This window comes from Periophthalmus magnuspinnatus, chromosome 15, assembly GCF_009829125.3.
Source record: "Periophthalmus magnuspinnatus isolate fPerMag1 chromosome 15, fPerMag1.2.pri, whole genome shotgun sequence".
Classification (NCBI taxonomy): Eukaryota; Metazoa; Chordata; class Actinopteri; order Gobiiformes; family Gobiidae; genus Periophthalmus; species Periophthalmus magnuspinnatus.
Genome location: NC_047140.1, coordinates 18278154 through 18296948, shown reverse-complemented (window position 1 = coordinate 18296948; position 18795 = coordinate 18278154). Strand labels below are relative to the sequence as shown.

At 37.6% G+C, this 18795-nt stretch overlaps 2 protein-coding genes across 2 annotated transcripts in view; one reads left to right on the top strand and one right to left on the bottom strand.

The window, feature by feature from the left end:
• thada (THADA armadillo repeat containing) overlaps positions 1-9439 on the bottom strand; it is a 131311-nt gene extending 121872 nt beyond the window's left edge. The window contains exons 1-21 of the mRNA XM_033979701.2: positions 9405-9439; positions 8899-8980; positions 8685-8794; positions 8317-8447; positions 7752-7900; positions 7628-7660; positions 7117-7165; positions 6837-7030; positions 6248-6342; positions 5948-6171; positions 5156-5871; positions 4929-5083; positions 4696-4851; positions 4513-4620; positions 4201-4324; positions 3658-3803; positions 2271-2499; positions 1730-1865; positions 1217-1353; positions 1002-1142; positions 90-250 (exon numbers count right to left, since the gene is read on the bottom strand). Coding sequence (XP_033835592.1) covers positions 90-250; positions 1002-1142; positions 1217-1353; positions 1730-1865; positions 2271-2499; positions 3658-3803; positions 4201-4324; positions 4513-4620; positions 4696-4851; positions 4929-5083; positions 5156-5871; positions 5948-6171; positions 6248-6342; positions 6837-7030; positions 7117-7165; positions 7628-7660; positions 7752-7900; positions 8317-8447; positions 8685-8794; positions 8899-8971 — 3267 coding nt within the window. The 5' untranslated portion in view covers positions 8972-8980; positions 9405-9439. The remainder of the gene's footprint in view (positions 1-89; positions 251-1001; positions 1143-1216; positions 1354-1729; positions 1866-2270; positions 2500-3657; positions 3804-4200; positions 4325-4512; positions 4621-4695; positions 4852-4928; positions 5084-5155; positions 5872-5947; positions 6172-6247; positions 6343-6836; positions 7031-7116; positions 7166-7627; positions 7661-7751; positions 7901-8316; positions 8448-8684; positions 8795-8898; positions 8981-9404) is intronic.
• A 1715-nt stretch (positions 9440-11154) lies between these two features.
• plekhh2 (pleckstrin homology domain containing, family H (with MyTH4 domain) member 2) overlaps positions 11155-18795 on the top strand; it is a 33433-nt gene continuing 25792 nt past the window's right edge. The window contains exons 1-2 of the mRNA XM_033980022.2: positions 11155-11245; positions 14372-14501. Coding sequence (XP_033835913.1) covers positions 14379-14501 — 123 coding nt within the window. The 5' untranslated portion in view covers positions 11155-11245; positions 14372-14378. The remainder of the gene's footprint in view (positions 11246-14371; positions 14502-18795) is intronic.

Below are 18795 nucleotides of genomic sequence, written 5' to 3'. Positions count from 1 at the left end.
CAATATATTATTATAAATCCCCCTCCTGTGTGCTATGTTGATTATAATATACTCCAGATCTATGTGCATTTCATATTTCGTATTCCCACCTGTTTCTCTGTGATGAGCCCTTGGTGCCTCTCTCCATCCTCGTTGGTGAAGTCCAAGGGTAGACTTTGACAGAGCTGCCCCAACAACATGGACACCTCCTTCATACTGCGCCAGCAACACACCAGCACCATCTGAGCGGTCACACGGTAGCTCTCTCCTCCTAACACACACAAGGAAAAATTATACAGAGGAACATGATAAAAGGTTCTTCACACTGTGGGACTTTGTGGTGGAGGGCTTGCAACCTGCTCGTCTCCATGGAGATATCATTACATTTCCAGTCAGTTTTTTTTTTACTTCAAAAATACATTGCACCATGCATTCTTATGGGGGTTGCCTCTACACAGGATTGACTTGTAAAGTGTCTTCATCGAGATAAGGCAAAGCAGTAACATTTTCATGGAGACGAGCACTATGTCAAAACTACTTCAAGGTAGATTCTCTATTGATACCAATGGAATGTGAGCCAATATAGTTATTAAGCCGGTCACAATAGTAAAAATTTGCTCTAGTCCTAATGAAAAAATTTCAAATAAAATGTACACAAACGAAAAAAGTGTAGTGTGAGAACTAACAAACTAGGTCAGACACTGCCCCCACCTGAAGACTGCATGAACTGCAATAATATCATTTGTATTTGTATAAAGCTAACTATGGCATGCTTACAACATGCCTAACAAAGATGAGCAATCTGTCAAATCATAATATTGTGAGATGCAAAATTGGGAAAAGTGGTATTTATTCATGTTTATGTTTAATTTTACTGTCCTATCACATTTCTCTGATATTACAAGTTCAGCTAAAATGTATTTAAACGAGGAGCTGTGTCATGTTAACACATGAAGTGAGGTCTTTAACACCACCAATACTTAAGAAATGTGCTGTATTAAATGAAATCAGTGCATTCACACCTGTGTTCAGTGAAGGATGGTGTGAGTTTTTTGCTTCCTCCTCAGTTTGCTCTGGCTCCAATTCTCTAGCGTTGGTGAAGAAGTCATTGGTGTCTCGAGGCTGAATCTCCTGAAGGATTTTCTGCAGACCAGATGAAGTTTCTACCAAAAACATTTTTTTTTTTTGTTGAATAAATGTAAAGTGCCTTACACATAAAATGTATTATACTTATTACCTGAGTCATTGTCCATGGGGATAAGTCCTTCAGGGGAGGAGCTCTGCACGACTGGAGCAACCACATCAGACGTCCTGTAGCAAACTGTGATCAGCTCCGAAACAAGGGCCCACCACTGCTCAGCCTCACTTAGATTCCTAAAAAGATGCAATTTAATAATCGAAAATCAAAGCTAAATTGAAAAAAATGAAGCCTCAGATGGGTCAAATATTTTGTCCAAGCAGTTCCTCAGTCTTTAAGTAACACCTAATATTTTGCTTTGTATTTCTAGAATAATTTTGATCTGCCTTTTCACTTACTAGGATGTGGTTTACTAGGCGTAGCATTTGTCAGTGATATGTCACACCCCCTTTCAGTCGATTAATCAGAACATGTCTATTAGTTAACTAAAAAACTTCTTGGTTGACTAAAGTTAGAATTATTCTGAATCTAAAATAACTTCTACTACCGACCTTACAGTATATGGAAAGCTGCCATTTAAATTCAGTGTATTAATATCACGTTTTGCCTTACCCAGTGTTAAGCTGCTGGAGTACTGCTGTGATACAGTGACATCGTCCATACAGAGGAAATGAAGCCGCGGCTTGAAGGAGAGATGACTCTGCTTTGATCACCTCTGACTGAAGACAGTGGAGTAAGAACTGGATCACTGTGAAACACAAGCAGAAGCAGAGATTATGATGAATGTTTTTTCTGTAAGAAACTTTTACTTCATAATAGCGTTACTCCAAAAAAGAAAATTATAATTATACTTGAAGATAGGTTTAAGAAATTATACATTAATAGTTAAAAAGGTGCATTTTGTAACTTTTGTTATTCCGTATGTTCCAGATGGCATTAAACCATCTTGCTTTGCACATTTTCAAGGTAATTGATTCATTCGACAGCTGTGATCTGCTTGTCTCTGCAGATATAAATTCAATTCCATGCTGTGGAATATTCCACACAGGGAGTGGACCCTCTGCCCAAATAGTGCACTTTAATTTTTTTATTTTTTTTTTGTAAGATGAACAAAATATGACATTCCCATAATACATTTCCTGCCAAAGTGCACCTGCCAAAGTGTTGATCTCTAGTATAAGTGTCTGGGAGGCTTCTGCTGGTGGGACTGGAGGCTGAACCTCGAGGCCCTGTCTCTGGGCACAGAGCCTCAGAGCCTGGGTCAGGTCTGGCTCATGGATCAGGAGGTTCAGGAGATGAGCGGCTGTTACACTGTCAAAGGGCTTAGTGCTGGTGCTGAGATCCAGAGCAGCCTGAAGGACATTTGCCATCCGATCTGCAGCCTGACAGAACCAACAGAGAAAAATTATACAGGGGGAGGTTTTTTATGTATTATTATTTAATTATTAATCAAAATATAATTTAACATGTTAAGCCTAGACATGACACATCAGCGAAAATGTAGTTATGGCTACTTCCAACAGAACTATAATATTGCAATATACAGTTTTGTCACCAGATGGCACTAAAGGGCTGACCAAAGCGCCTATAAGCTATGTATAGAAGCATTTTAATCTTTGAAAACAAATATTGCAAATGACAAACAATTATGGATGGGATTTGAGAGGGTCTTAACAATGGCACTATCAACTCTTATCAATCTGGTTCCTTAATGGTTCTCTTATTGATTCCTAATATGTAATATCTGTTTATGTTTCTATTTTTTATCTAATAAATGGGGCTATTCAGACAAATATAAGCTATGACTATATATAATATAATGGCTATAATGGGTCAGGCATTTTACCATCCCGCGGGTCCCACATTTCTGATTATGTACGACCCACCCCAGCTCACTCTGCGTAGCAAAATCTACTTATACACCCCGCACCATCAATCACTAAATACACTGTAAAAATACATCCATAAATGCAGCTTTATTTTAGCAAAAAACGTGCTTAAAAACTGACATAATGGGATGTCAGATGGGGTATCTGCTGTTTCTTTTTGGCTGAGTTTACTGTAGCAAATGGTTTTCACTGGCTAATTTGGCACGCATGGGTGTGGCATGCATGGGTGGGGCACGCATGGGTGGGGCACAATGTTGCGCAAATTGAGCGCGCCGTGGTGGCATCAATTGCAGCAGTTACGTGCTTACATAAACTTTATTATCAAATATAATCAAACATAGGCCAATGTAGATGAGTTTTAGTTTGTTTTAAAATATTTTATAGGCTGTAGTAATAACTAACATATTTTTCTTCTATGAAAAAATTACCCATCCCAACCTGCCCCTCAATAAATAGATTTTTTTCCAGCCAGTCCCAGCATGACCCACAGGTTACCTGCAGACCCCATGGGTCAGAAATCAACCCACACATCTTTAATAATGACTAAAATTGCATTGCATTGAGAACTAGGTTGGTAATGGTCAATATTGTAAATGAATAATAATTGTCTATAATTGTCATTTATTGAGATTGAAAGTACAGAAATGTCACCTTTAGCCCCACTGTGGATGGGAGGAGTTGGCGCAGTAATGTTGAGGCCAGTTGTTTGACTTCTAGGAAGTTGCTGGCAATGCAGTAGAGGACATTTTGAGCATGATTTGAAGTCACCACCTCACCAAGAGCAAAGCTGTCTGGATCTATGGAGACAATAGAAAACAATCACATATGAATACAGTTATAGCTAAAGAAAATATACTATGCTTAAATATGTAATTGACTACATTTTACTATTTTATTATTGTATAATTGTATTATTGGTTTATGCGTTAGTCATGGCTCTTTTTGACCATAGGAATGTACAGTTATGTCCAATATAGTTCATCACAGGGGGTTTTAGGATACTTTGGAAAATTCCAGGTTATCTTTTGTAATTAATCTGATCTGGACATAAGGCAACAAACGGCATTTCTTCCTTTTTTGCATAAATGAATAATAAGCACAAAATAATATTGTTTTCTTGCTCCAGGCATTTGACAGTTTATCATATTTTTTCACCTTTCATATCAACACAGCTACTCAATGTGCATACAATACCTGCAGTAAAGGTAAAAATCTGTCCCATCAGACAGAGTAGATGAAGGCACATAATGCATTTAGAGAAAGAGGCTCCAGGCAGCAACATGTCAAGAAGTGTCACACACATCCAGCGCAGAAACTCCTACAAGAAAACACAATTTAAGAAAATCAGTCAAGTGACTATGTATGTTTGAAGGTACTATGTAACTTTTCTGGCAAGGGATCTGCCACCTGCATTAATTTCTTTGCATTTGTTTTTATCACTCATAAGGTGTGGGTGTGGACTCTCCACTAGAAAAGTTACGCAGTGTGCCTTTAAGTTGGTCAGACCTTATAATAATGTAGTGTTTGTTGGTCTTGATCCTTCTTCTCCTGATTTTTCTCTTGTCCAGCTTTCTTTTGGAGAAACTGGGCACTGTCTTTCACCCGACACAGCAGCTGTTTAAAATAAGAAAGAGTAAGACATATGAAATATTGATACGAGAAAATACAATACAGTTTAGATATCCAAACCTTTTTGAAGAGGCTAACAGTCTGCTGCCTGACCCCTGGATTTTGGCTGTTCAGATTTGGGGGCAGAAAATACTGAATGAGCTCAAGTTCCTGTGAGGTCAGAGTCTCTGTGCTGCGGTGAGACTCACAAACCAAACCCAAGGCATCCATCCTCACCTAAACAGATGAGGGATAATGTATAAGCACATACATTCTCCATATATGTGGAAGTCAAAAGAATCATTCAAACTTACTTGGTCATGTTTGTGCGCGAGAGCTTGTCGGAGCAGAGACAGAGGGAGCAGTCCTCCCCAAAGACCCTCCTCTGAGGAAGGGACCACCCCCTGGGCTCTGGCTGCTCTCAGGCAGGTCATGAGGGCCCCTAAAGCCCCCCTGCTGCCTGTTGGACCTGTGGGAAGATTGGCTGATGAGGAATAAAATTGTATACATTTTTTTTAAGAATTTTTTGTTTTAACTTTACCTGAGCTGCACAGGGGCATGTCTTGTAAGGCCTGCACCATGTGGGACACGCTGGACGGGCTGCAGCGGAGTAGTTTGGGGAGAAAATAGTCCAGGATGTAGGTTGTCTGGTCCAGTCGGGCACTGCACAGCACCTGCAGCAGAGGAGTGACCCAGGTCACATGCCACTGATGCATCCAGTTCTCTACCTGGCCCTCTTCAGCTTGAGCAGACAGCTGAGTTTTGTGGCTCACAAAAAGCCTCTCCAGCAGGTCACTAGCATAAGGAGCCAGGGTCTGGTCCCCCATGAGGCTCAAGAGACAAGAGGGGAGCTGGGGCTGCATCTCCAGGATGTAGCCTGCTCCATGGAGCTCCACCAAGCAGCTGAGTGAGCCGTACTTTCCCCTCATGTGCCACTCCAGCCCCAGGAGGCTCTGAGTGAGGGTATTAATGTAGGGGTCTGTCCTGGGGTCCTGCTTAGAGTCTGAGGGGGATGTGAGTCGGTGCAGGACCAGCAGGTTTTTGAACAGGGAGCGGGTTTGGTGCCTCACTCCATCCAGAGGGTGCTCCCAGTGAGAGTAGATGTGCTCTAGGATACGCTGTTGCAGCTCAGAGCCTCCTCTCAGACTCTGCAGGGCATCAGGACAAGGCTGTGTTCCCTGAAGACAATCCAGAGCAGCTCCACTCCACAGGGTCAAGACCCGAGCCACCACCATAGCTGTGCTTGACTCTTTTACACTGCAGAGGGCAGAGGCAAAATACAATACAATAACAATATTAATATCTGAAATATTAGACTTGCTATCTGGTTTACCTGACATCTAACTCCAGCAGAATTTGTGGGACCAATAGCAGTAGTTGTTCCCACTGTGGCCCAGGGATGGCACCCTTCCAGCTCAACATGGCCAAAGCCCCATGGCACAGGTACAGACAGACTCCAGGAGGTTGACCACTCATCAAAACTCTCTCACATCTATGTTTTAACCACTGAGGAGCAAGGTCCAATCCCTCTGATGAACCATGCAAAAAACTGCACACCTAAAAACAAACACTATGTTCGAAAAGGTCTTATAAATATTACATCCTACCATAGCAAAATGAGAATATGACTCACCACTGATGCAACTTCATCTCCAGATCCCATGACGGACTTTATCAACAAAACCATTGCCATCCCTGCTGTGCTCTGGACTGACTGAACAAACTCATCTGCACACAAAATAAAATGTATCATGTATTATCTATCTATAATATAATTTACAATTTCCACAGATTTATCCACATGATTATTATTTATTATGCCGGTTTAATGTAGGGATTACATATTACTCACAAACTAAGTGGTATGCTACTTAGTGGTTATTCAGCCATTGGTTAGTATTAACAAAATACTTATTAATGCTTATCAAGATTATAGTGTACATACAGAAGGTAATAATGCTAAGAAACACCACTTTAAAGGGAGAAAATAGCTAGTTAATGGCTGGGCACTGAATATGGTCTTACACAAAAAAACTTTATACTGTACTTTAAAAAGTACAGTAATTAAATGCCTTTTACCATTAATTAGCCATCAATACATAGTCACTAACTTAAAGTGTTACCATAATGTTTTCTATGGATATCACACAGACTTCCTTTAAGCATTACAACCTAATATTTAAATTCAGTGCAAATTGCATTACATTACATTACATTCTTACCATCAGTCAGAATTTCGGTGTAGCAGTCCAACAGGCTACTCAAAGTGTCCTCAAAATGGCTCTTTTCTTTCTCTCTCTGTAACAAAGCACAGATGGTGTCCTGGGACCTCTGCACCACCAGCATGGAGGCCTTCACAGCAGACAGACAGGAGTGCATGAGCTGGGCCTGAGCAATGTGTCTTCCTGCTAGATCACTACATCACCACCAGGCGGAGACAGAGATAAACAAATTAATTACTACTACATACCACATTTAAGGGGATATGATTTTAAAGAATACCTGTTTTGGTGGAGGCATTTACTCAGGCCTGTATGAAGAAACTCCAACACTGTAAACAGGACAAGTGTTGATAAATTATGATAATAATGATTCAGAGTTAAGCAAGTCTAGCTGTATCTAGTTACTATACTACTACACTTTTTTACATATTTCATGCCTGGATGTAGGGCTGAGCGATTTGGGAAAACTATCTAATTGAAGTTTTTAATTGCAGGTTTTAATAAAAGGATTCTGGTCAAAGTTCACATTTGAAACATGTCCAGAAAAATTGATAAAAAGTCAGAAATATAAGACTGAAAACTAATATAAGAATCACATTTGAGAACATGTTTGTACAGATGTAAACCACATGGTTAGCTTAGTTAGTTAGATAGTAAAACAGGATATTTTGCTATTTGTAGAGGAAATGATGGTACTTCATGGTTATTTGAATTTGATTGAGATTAATTTTGCAGCCCAACTTAGATGTCTCAATTGAAGAAAAATAAGGCAGCATTCTAAATTGACTCACCTTCAGGTAATAGCTTGTTAATACACTTTTCACCTAAAACATACAAAAAACATATCAATCTTCATTTCAAAATAAATTAACTATCCTTTGTATGAAATGGAAAAAGATAAGTAATAGTACTAACCAACTGGGAAGCCATCAAGGCAAGCAGCAATGATATCAACATTTTGATTGAACTTGTCTGAAGCAGGATTGGACAGACAGTCAGAGAGGCAAGATGATAAAGACACTACTACACGATCCACTAACCAGACTGGGACTGAACCTAAGGCACTGGAAGACAAAAGCATGAACTATGTTATGTCAAAATCTATCTTAATACTGCAGTATAACCTTGAAGACTTGAACAACTTTTCCACCATAGCATGGATATTTTTTCAGTGTACTAGTTACCACTTTTTTATTTTAGTTTTACTGTACATTTTCCTAGATACTGTAAAAGCATCCCTTAAAATCATACCGTCTTACACTGTCTGAAACAATGGATGTGTTTTATCCATCAACAACCCAGAAGATGCAGACAACACTCAAGTCTGGTGTTTACAAGAAGTACTGCCTGTACAGTTCTGACAGTAAAAATAATTTCTTAATATAAAACTAAAATACTAGAAAAAACTGAAGTGCCATTATTCATCTGACTGTTCATCAGCTATAACAGACAATATTTACATGAAGCAGTAAAGCAGTACCTTGCAATGGCACGTCTTAGCGGGTTCTTGGGCTGCAGTGAAGTGTAAACTAAAGCTAGTGTGTGCAGACAGGCTCCGAGCAGAGGGCCATCAGGCAGGTCTTCTGTCAATGCCTCCAACTGTGCCCCTGCCTGTAACAAAATACAACCAAATATTCAGAGTATTATACCACTTATACTCACTTCATGGATGTATTTTTAAATGAGTTTTACCCAATTAGAAAAACTTTAAAAACACTTTAATTTTATTCATCTTTTGTTGCTGCTAAGTCATGTTTTTACAGCAATCCTGAAGGGCATCTGGCATGACGTTTGGAGACCCCTTTATTATCAACATATATTAGTTGTATAGTGTGGAAAAATGTTTACCGTTTTAACCAGCTGGATTTGCTGCACTGGGTCTGTCAACTCCAAACAGGACTGTAGAGTCTTAGCAAGATTTTGAACCCCATTCTCTCCTCCATCAATGGACAATGATGCTACAAGGAGTACAAAACAATAATATCATTTCATTATCAGATATATAGTTAGTTGAGCTGAGAATAGAATAGATAAGTAACAGTACTTTTTAATTCGTTCTTACCTATTAATTTTGAAAGCTTGTCTCCATCAAGCACCACAGCCTCAACTTTGGGTGTCTTCTTTTTCACCACCATGATTACTACCTTGAAAGACAGAACCAAATAAATAAACATTAATACAACTTTGTTACAATACGAAATAATTTTTGTGGAGATGTGTATCGCTTAATGAACTTAATGAATGAGCTAGCCAAGCCAGTAACTTATACTTTTTCCAACGAGTTACAATTGGGTATTAGATTACTCGGTGGAGAATAAATTAAATAAAACATACCACAAAGTTTAATTGTAGCTAATTCGCTCCCTTTGTCGCAGCTGTCATCACTTTCCTATACATTGATATTGAGTTTGGCATCCTTAGCTCAGCTGCTAGCAACTCATTTTACGTGTTTTTGTTATTTTTTCAGGACAAAATTTAAATGCACAAGGTAGACAAGAGATGACGAGGTAACACGTTAGATATACGTTACATTTACTGTTTGTGCACAGTAAATGTAAAAACCCTCACCGGAGTTTGAGCCGCATGTGCTTCCTCTAGACTGTGCGCTTGACACCAACAGGACATAACCCCATCTACCCCCCCTACTGGAAGGGAGGATAACAAGTTTATTAAAAGAATAATTATTAATGTTTAATGCTAATGTCAGAATATATATTTAAATGCGCTATATTATGCCAAATTATGGGGCTGAAACTATCAATCGTAATTTGTTTAATAATTATAATTAGTTAAAACCATGTTAAACTGAGGCGCACGGAACCATAACGGCACTTGTTTCCGCACGAAGCGTATTTCCGCACGGAGCCTGCACAGCTTCGACTGCACAGCATGAAGAGAGCAACAAAAAATTAATAAAAATTTAAAAAAACAACAACAACAACAACAAAACAGCACAGCAGGGAAAACACATGTAGAAGTTAACTCTTATCTTGGCTGAAGTGATAAGACATAAAACTTTATTTTCTATTAAATAAATTCATAGAAACTGTAACTGTAGTTGACATTTAATGTGGTCCGTGTACAATACATTCTGATAACAAGTAAATTGGTTATAAATATTCTAGGGACATTTTGTTCTGATCTGTCTATAATAAAAGTAAAATGTTTTTGTTATGGGAACATATTGATGTGCACTACTACTACTACTACTACTACTACTTGTTTGTTTTAACTATGATCCATAACGTATAAAACACCAACTAATATCCTTTTAAAGATGTTTCATGGAAGGTTAAAATGTATAAATTACCCAATTATTAAAATAGTTGATGGCCCTATAAAATAGATTTTTTTTAAGCCATTTTATAATGTTGTTACCTTATCAGAAAAAACGCCTGTTTTGTTTCACACATTTTTGAGTAAATCTTTATTGTTAGTCTAACTACATTTCCAAAGCTCAAAATACTGTGTTCCACCTTGTGTTGTCATGAAGCAGTAGATTTCAAGTTAACAGCTACTTTTTGTCTTTAGTTCAGTAGAGATTGGTAGTTCCAGGGTTGAAATTATCCAAATTACTCTAGTGAAAGTGTATGGAGTTTAAAAACAGTGGAGCACTGTGATGTCATGTGGTAAGACAGGAAGTCTTACCACATGACATCACAATTTGAGAGAAGAACTCATCCTAAATATGCAGGGTTTGTGTTTAACACACATTTTCTATGTGTGAATGAAACAAGACACAACTCCAGGTATTTTTTGAAGAGGAAACAGCAGTATAACATAGATTATAAAATAGTGTAATATGGACTCTCTAAAGAGCACAAACCACTTAGGCTATCTGTTGTCCAAACTTGTCCAAGTTGTTGATATGGCCTACAAAAGAACACATCTCTTCAGGTAATATTAGTTGTATTAGCTTCTTCAGGTCTGTTTGATTTGGACGAGCATGTAGGGATAAAAGAGAGGCCTACCCATCTTATCTCTGCGATCATGACCTTGCACAGAAGATACATCTTTAAAACACTCCTGATTTATGACTGATAAAACTGTAAAATATTCATTAATTTGCCCCACAGAGCTGGTATAGTGAATATTTTGGGACACACGTTTCACGGGCAGCTCGAGGAGAGGGGGGGCATAAAAAGCGCTCCGGCCTCTGATTGGCTGTTTTTCTTTTATCATTCCCAGACCCGCCTTTATGACATGTGATTGGCTGCTCTTGGTGAAGCCACGCCTTCTCCATCTCTTGCTTTTTGCCTCGGAGCTGTAATGAAAACCGCTGGGAAAGGCAGAAAGTGGATGATCGTGAACTAGGAAACTTTGGACAGAAATACAAACAGAAGCTTACGTACGGAAAAGCTGACATGACGTGAGGCTGTGTTCATACTGTCTGTTTTAAAAGATCCACGGTAAGTAAACTTTGAACTGCGATTTTCTGAGTTAACAGTGCTTACATTAACAGGATAACTAAAGGCTTGTTTGATTCATTTGTTATTCACAGTCTGCTGCCTGAAAGCCTATAGCGTGTATGAAGCCTGCTATAGCTGAACAAAACAAGTTTATAAGTTTGCAAGTTTAAGATTATCTTTTCTCACTGCAAAACTAACTGTAGTGATAATACTTTTAATTTAGTTGTTTATTGTCCTAGCTTATATCTTTATGATTTATATCTTTCATAGCCATTCATAGCCTATTATTCAGGCACGAGTAGATGATGTTTTGTAGTGTTAGTCATACTACAATAAAGTGGTTGGTAGGAGTAGATTATTAAGAGCTAAATAAAGGCTAATATTATGAAAATGTATTGTTCCATTCATATGATAGACCTATAGGAGTGAAAGTAGCAGTGGTAAGAGCTAAATTGGTCTTAATAATAAAGTTGTGCACAAAATCACTCCTTTTCCAAACAGAAAACAGAAGCTTTCATAGTGTTCCACTCACTCCTGAAATTTCACTATTTGAAATATGAGATTTGAGATTTATTACTTGTCATATTACATATTAAGTCTGTGAACCATTGTTGTTGTTTTTTCGTTGTTTTTGTTTTTGTTTTGTTTTTTCTAGTCAGATCAAAACATATTTAAAAGTTTAATTAAAACATAAACCTACAATGTAAATGGACATTGTGCAAAGGTACCTTGGGGTTTGTGCCGTATTTGCAGATTGACTTCCCCCAAAAAGAGTTTGTTTACTATATGTGAATGAAGCATCCCTCTTAACTTAACTTTGTTAGTAAAAAGTGTATAGCCCCAAACTATGTTAGTAAAAAGCACATAGACCCAGTATAACGTGTGACTATTTGGTGAGTGATCCTTTTACAAACTAGTGAGGCCTCTTCTTTCACATAGGGCTCAGGTCAAAGCTGAGGCTTTACTCACAGGAAGTGACTGAATGAAAGAAACACAGTCAGGGTTCAAGAGCGTCCACCAGCCACATCACGTTTATCATAATACTGTCACGCCTGGAGCACGGAACAGAGGAGAGGTGGAAAATACTGTATCATAAGTACAGACACTGGAGCTACCCAACCTTTTTGGTTTGTGAACTACTTTTAGATTCAGTAAGGCCAAAAGATCTATCAAGTTAAAGGTATAGTTAAAATAATTTTTATTATACATAACAGGACTTTTATTATTGATTAAAAATAATTATGCAATATAATGCAATAGGCTAAATTTATAAAATGTTATGTTTTAGTTGTGAATGAATAGTATGAACTTGCCTACTATTTAATACAGGTGTCTAATTTCTAAACAGGCCTATTCATGTGTTTTAGCTTCCTGTTATATTTAATTTTGAGGACAGTTGAACAACCAAAAGATATAATATTTAGTTTTGAATTGGTAGTTTAGTCCTAAAATCATTCAGACATTTGTGGATATCTAACAAAGTATACTTGTACATTACTATATCAATTCAGACTCAAGTGCTATGTTTGTACAATTGTAAAAGGGGTTATTTAAGACAGTGTAACTTGCATATTTTGACAAGTGAAAGGTAGGTAGTATTTGCCCTCTGTTTGTTGCATATTGTCCCCTGGCATCTGTGCTGCTGCTGTTTTGTGAGAGGGACTTTTTCATTGCTTGGTGCAGTGTTTACCACAGCACACAGACTGCAGCAGAAATAACTCTTTTATGGCCATCTCTGCACATGTTCGAATGTTTTTTGTGAGAGCGCCTGGGTCTTAATGACAGGTTACTACAACATAAGAAAGACCAATGCTTTTCTATCAGCCCTCATCTGCCCATCATACTGGGTCCATCTGATTCCTTGATGTGCATTAAAAGATGTACAGTTGGGAAAATGTGTCATGTTTTGGAGCAGTGGAGTTGTATTTTATCTTCTTTTGGAAGTATAGAGATAATGCCCAGTGGTCACGTCATGTGTGACAGTGGAACATTTTAGGGGCAGGCTGTTTTCAAAAACATGAGAGCAAAAGTTACTCCCTGTCCAATTTACCCCTCCACTTGTTACAAAGCAATGCTTAAACGTGCACTATGTAACTTTTCTGGTGGAGGGTCTGTCATTTGCTTGGCTCTATGGAGATGAATGCTACAGTGTTCTACTGTATAACATTTAACTTGTTTATCTCCGTGGAGACAAGCAGGTGATGCCACTAGGCCAAGTTACAGGTCAGATCTGTGCAGTTGGGACACCACTCATAGAAAGAATGCATGTTTTTCAATCTGTTTTTTGTGAACAATAAAAACACCTGTAATTGACAGAGTTGCCAAATAAACAAATATAATGCCATACAACGCAAAGCATAACACCTTCATGGAAACAAGCAAGTGACGTACCCCACACCCAAAATATTACATGGCAAACCTTTAAAAGTTTGAGGGAGACTCTGAGATTTCGTTTTGACATACAATTTACTCACCCCGAGTTGTTTGTGGATGGTTGGTGGTTTGAGTCCCTCTAGTCAAACTCTTGTCTCTGTGGATAACACCCTGTGTTTTCCTTCATCATTTCCATGTCAGTACAGCTCACACAAGGACAGAATATAGAATATTCTTTTAAACAAATTTCAATATAGCAATAGGCATCGGCTGTATTGACAGTGTTTTCCTGTTAATGTAGCTGAAGGGAGTGTGATTCTCTGATGGATTATTTGCTAACATGCATTAGAGTTATGTAACAATAGTTCACCAGGTTACTCATTACTCCCTGATTCAGTTTTTGTTTTTAGTTTTTTGGGGTTTTTTTTACTAATAAAAATGCCTTTATTAATTTGTTGTTATTGATTTCTTGAACTTAAACAATTTTAGACTTTTAAATGATGTCATTTAACAAAAAAGATCAGATTTCTTCACTGAAAATCTGAACTCTGCACCAAACCACATATTTTTACTAACGGAGGCTTGACTGTGGACTTCTCAATTAAAAAGACCCAAGCTGAGCATTGACAATTAGAAATGACTAAAGCTTTTATGAAACATTGATAATTACAATGTAAGTATGAGCTAGAAATAAGGCCAATCAAACCACTGTATTTAACCTCTTACACTGCTGAACTGGATGTCTTGTTTCAGAGGCGAGATGGCAGAGGGAGAGGAGGCCATGAGTCCAGACGACTGGAAGGAGAAGTGTGAGGTTCTGGAGGCGCTGCTCATGAAGTTCAGAGTCCAGATCATCAAGATTCGAGAGCTCACTGCCGACAAGGTCAGTCTGCTTCGGGGAAATATTTAATGCACATATTTATGAAATAAAAACATGAATTGTCCAATATTAGCTGACATGTGGTCATCTTCAGCATGGCCATAAATTGAAAACCATGTTTTGTTGGGTTTTCTAGTTTGTGTTTTGCACTGAAAACCTAGCATAACCCTAGATTAGACCAGTTATAAGGCTGGGAATAACAGGATTCCTAAGGATTTGATCCAGTACTTGATGCAAGGCTCTAATATTGTCACAACACTAAAATTTCAAACTCTTTTGCAATACTAAGGAATAGACTCGATACTGATTCGATACCACAATGATAATAAACTCCCTATTTAGCCAATAGAATGTAATTTTCAACATTAAATTGTACTTTCTTTTATATTACCATTCAGTCCTATATCTGTGTAATCTCTCAGTCATCTGGGTCGGTTCCATAGTGGTTACTCTGTGTATACAATCTACTACTACTATTTATGTCGCCTTATACTCTGATACAGCCATTCAGCAAAGGTTCATTTCTGTCCTTTGAATGTGACCGTTTTAGTATCAATACCTGCTCACATGAGTATCTAGTTTTGATACTAGTTTTAGTATTTGATTTTTGATGCTTTTGACAACTTATCTGATAAATATGAAAAGCATCCAGTGACATGTCTAGTCACTTTCCTTTACATGGGTTAACTGATTAACAAACATTTTCTCTGTATTGTAAGGAGTACTTGCAATTCTCCAGTGACATCTGTAATGATTAAACATTGTAAAATTGATTAACACTGAGATCACATTATTTGACTGTATTTATTTGTGTAATAACTTTTGATTAACCAGGTTAGACCCATTGAGATCTAGATCTTGTTTTCAAGGGTGACCAGGCCAAGTGGTCTACAGTGTGTGTTACAAAAACATTTTCCATGGTGACACTGGAAATGAAAGCAATATAGGGTTAGAACAAAGCTATAACAAAGTTATAATGTATCTTTATGAGTGCGGAAGTATTCCATTTAAAGACATTGGTGAAATGATGAAAGTATTTAGAAATATACTGTACTTTCCCTCCATGTGAGCCTTTAGTCTGTAGTGAGGTTGTCCCGGCCCACAGCTGCAGTTCTCTGGTCCAAACTGGCCCAGATCTGAGTCCTCTCTGGGGAGCCTGATTAGAGCATAATGTAAACACCGTCTGACCACAGGGCTCCACACGCAATGCATCATGGGACTGACCCAGCTCCAGTCAATTACAGAGGTACAGTCAGCTCCACCGGACGCAAAACAAACTGCTGCACTTGGAGTCTTGAGCTTAGTTTAACTCACATTTTAGATTAAATAAATATATATATATTTTTTCAAATTTATGGGAAAATATATAAAATACAGTTACTTTTATCAAGACTAATTGGCTATTTCATAACCATGGTTATTTGGATCACAATATAATCGTGAGAACTGCTAAATAATAATCGTGAGAATTTTAGAAGCTATCCACAAAGTCAACTTAACTCTAAAGTGATGGGTTTTTTTGTTTGTTTTTTTAAACTGGCTGCTCATTCAGGAAGTTTAATTTTCCAAAGCTCTGTACTATAGCAATGGTAATGTAATTAGATGATTAGAATGTGAATGAAGAATTTTATTGTTTGTGGTGAATAATCACAACACTAAAATTGGATATCGTAAAAAACATTGTTTTTTGAAGTTTTGGCCTATAAAATCTAGTTCTAAGAAGTTATAAGTCATTTATAAATCCATTATGCCAGGACTCTGTAAGTATTATATCCAATACTTTATGTAAAACAGCACTATATATGTACTATACTGTTATTTTAGAATTGTTAATAAAATTATTGGTTTACTTTCACAACACAAAAGAATACAAATGCATATCTTATCTGAAATTTTGAATGAGTTTCTTTCTGCTCTGTTGCTTTTTGTTCCTCTGGCTCAGGTCCTAGTGGGCTATAGACACTCAGCTTGAAGTCCTGAGATTTGTGGTTGAACGGCTGTAATCCTTTCATCTCTCATTTATTCACTGAATTCATATGCAGTTCAGTTGATTTTACAGGAGAACTGTAAACTTTATTTCTTAACATGCTTTGTAAATTGAAGACTGTATTACAGGGTCAATATTTCTCATATTGATTGATCATAATTTGATTTAGATTTGATTTGATTGAAAAGGCTTTCAATATTTATTTTCTGAACATATATATTACACTTTTAAATTTCAAATATTTTCCTCAAAAGTCCAAACTCTGCTCCAAAAAAACACATGCTTTTCCTGATAACGGGGGTCTTTTAACTGGGAGATCTACAGTTAAAAGACCCAAGCTAATCATTCATGATTATATTAATTACACAGCCCTGGAATAAATGTACTCATCATTGGCTAAAGTAGTGAGGGGTCATTTTAGAATCCTGCTTTGGTCAATTCTGTCATTGTGTCTTTGAGCAAGGCACTTCACCCTTGACTGTGTTGTCTGATTGTATTATTGGTGATAGTGGTGGTGGTTGTCTGAGAGACTGTTACTGCAGAATGGTAGCCAACTGTCTGTAATTTTGTCCCAGGGCAATTGTGGCAGTCAAAGAATGCATAATGAGCTACTGTTTAGCACTTTGAGCTAATGACAAGCATAAGGGTTACATAATTATTGTATATGGGTTTGTTGTTTTATTTTGATCCTCATTCCCCACATTTCTGTGCTTTGACGACCTATAGCATTTGAAAAGCCATGTGTCCATTTAAGCTCTGATGCTGAATGGCCTTTGACCTGGTGTGGGCTGACCTCTTAAAGCTGTGATCTCATCCTGTTGAAGTCCTTCCCTGAAACTAGGACTGGGTCAGGGTTTGTTGTTTTAAACCAGTGCAGGGGTCCCACACGTCAGCATAAAATCCCCCTCATATCTCACAAAGCAGAGAGAGAAGCCAGTTGTTTATTGTGTTATGTTGTCCACTGTCCTGACCTAGCCTCTCAGTATTACTCAAATTTATTTCCATGGGATGTGTAGCCATTATTATGGTTGGTTTTAAATAAAATGTGTTCCACTCAGATGAGGGTAGGTTTTTGTATTGATAATATATTTTTCCAAATATTTCCAAATAGACAGACTTCATAACGCTGAACCTAATCATTGAAATTACTACCTGTCTCCATCTTAATTAAAACTTAATTACTTATGGAATGTAAAGATTACAATTAATGCCCCAGAAGTAAGCATATAAAGAGCTGATAACTTGCATTATGTATCGTAATCTGGATTCAAATTGAGTAAAGATTATTTATATAGAGAGAGAGAAGCTGATGAAATCCCTAAAAGTCCTGAGGGATGGGTAGTCTAAAAAAGGAAAAATAAACAAAAATGTGGTGATTATCTTGGGAGGAAGTTGTGTTTTTAATAAACTTTTAATGTGTTGCACAGGAAGTCAGAGCAAAGGGTCAAACACTTTTTCTTCAGTCCATTTTTCAAATCACTTATTTTGAATTATTATAGTTTTATTTTAGCATACGCTGATGGAGAGTCTGCTGTAGTTGTTTTGGGAGGGACGTTTGTTTTGGCGGCCAATGCGTCCAGTTTTAACAAAGAGCCCATATGTATTAGATTTACACAACTATTTTATCAACGTGAGCTCAGACCATCTGCTCAAACTAACAATAAATGAGTGATTCAGGAATGCAGACACAATGCTTTATAAGGACCATACGCTCAGATACTTTAGCTCCTGACCAGAGATGTATTATTTAAAAGTACATTTAAAAATCTTGATCATTTGTAACTTTCTGCCTATTTTTCACAGTAAAACAATATACAGTCCAGAAATACATCAAATCTGCTATGGCACAGGTGTAAAGAAGGAACCTATTTTAGTGCTAAACTTCTCCATGTTTATATTGCATTGTCCTTTGATGTATTTTCTAGGTTTTGGGATATTTTTCACAGTTATCATCACCTTCCAAAGGCATCATAAAGATAGGGAAACAAAGTAAAAATTGTGATTTAGGCTGAAAAAAATTATAATGTTAACTCTGGTATTTCGGCTTCTCCAACTGTATAACATGCATATTGACAAGGGATCAACAAAAAATTGTGTAACGATATAAAGGAAAAACCTTCCAAAGTTTCACTCTGTCGATTTAGAGCATTTTTAGTTTGTACTCTGTACTCTGACTGTACTGGTGCAGTTTGTCCCAGTCCTACCTGCCTCCCACAGCCCTGAGCACAGAGCCTGTCTCCTGTACACGGACAGAGGGTCTTTGTGAGGTGGCGGGGGTGCAGCTCTGAGGGCAGGGCTCCTGAGTTCAGG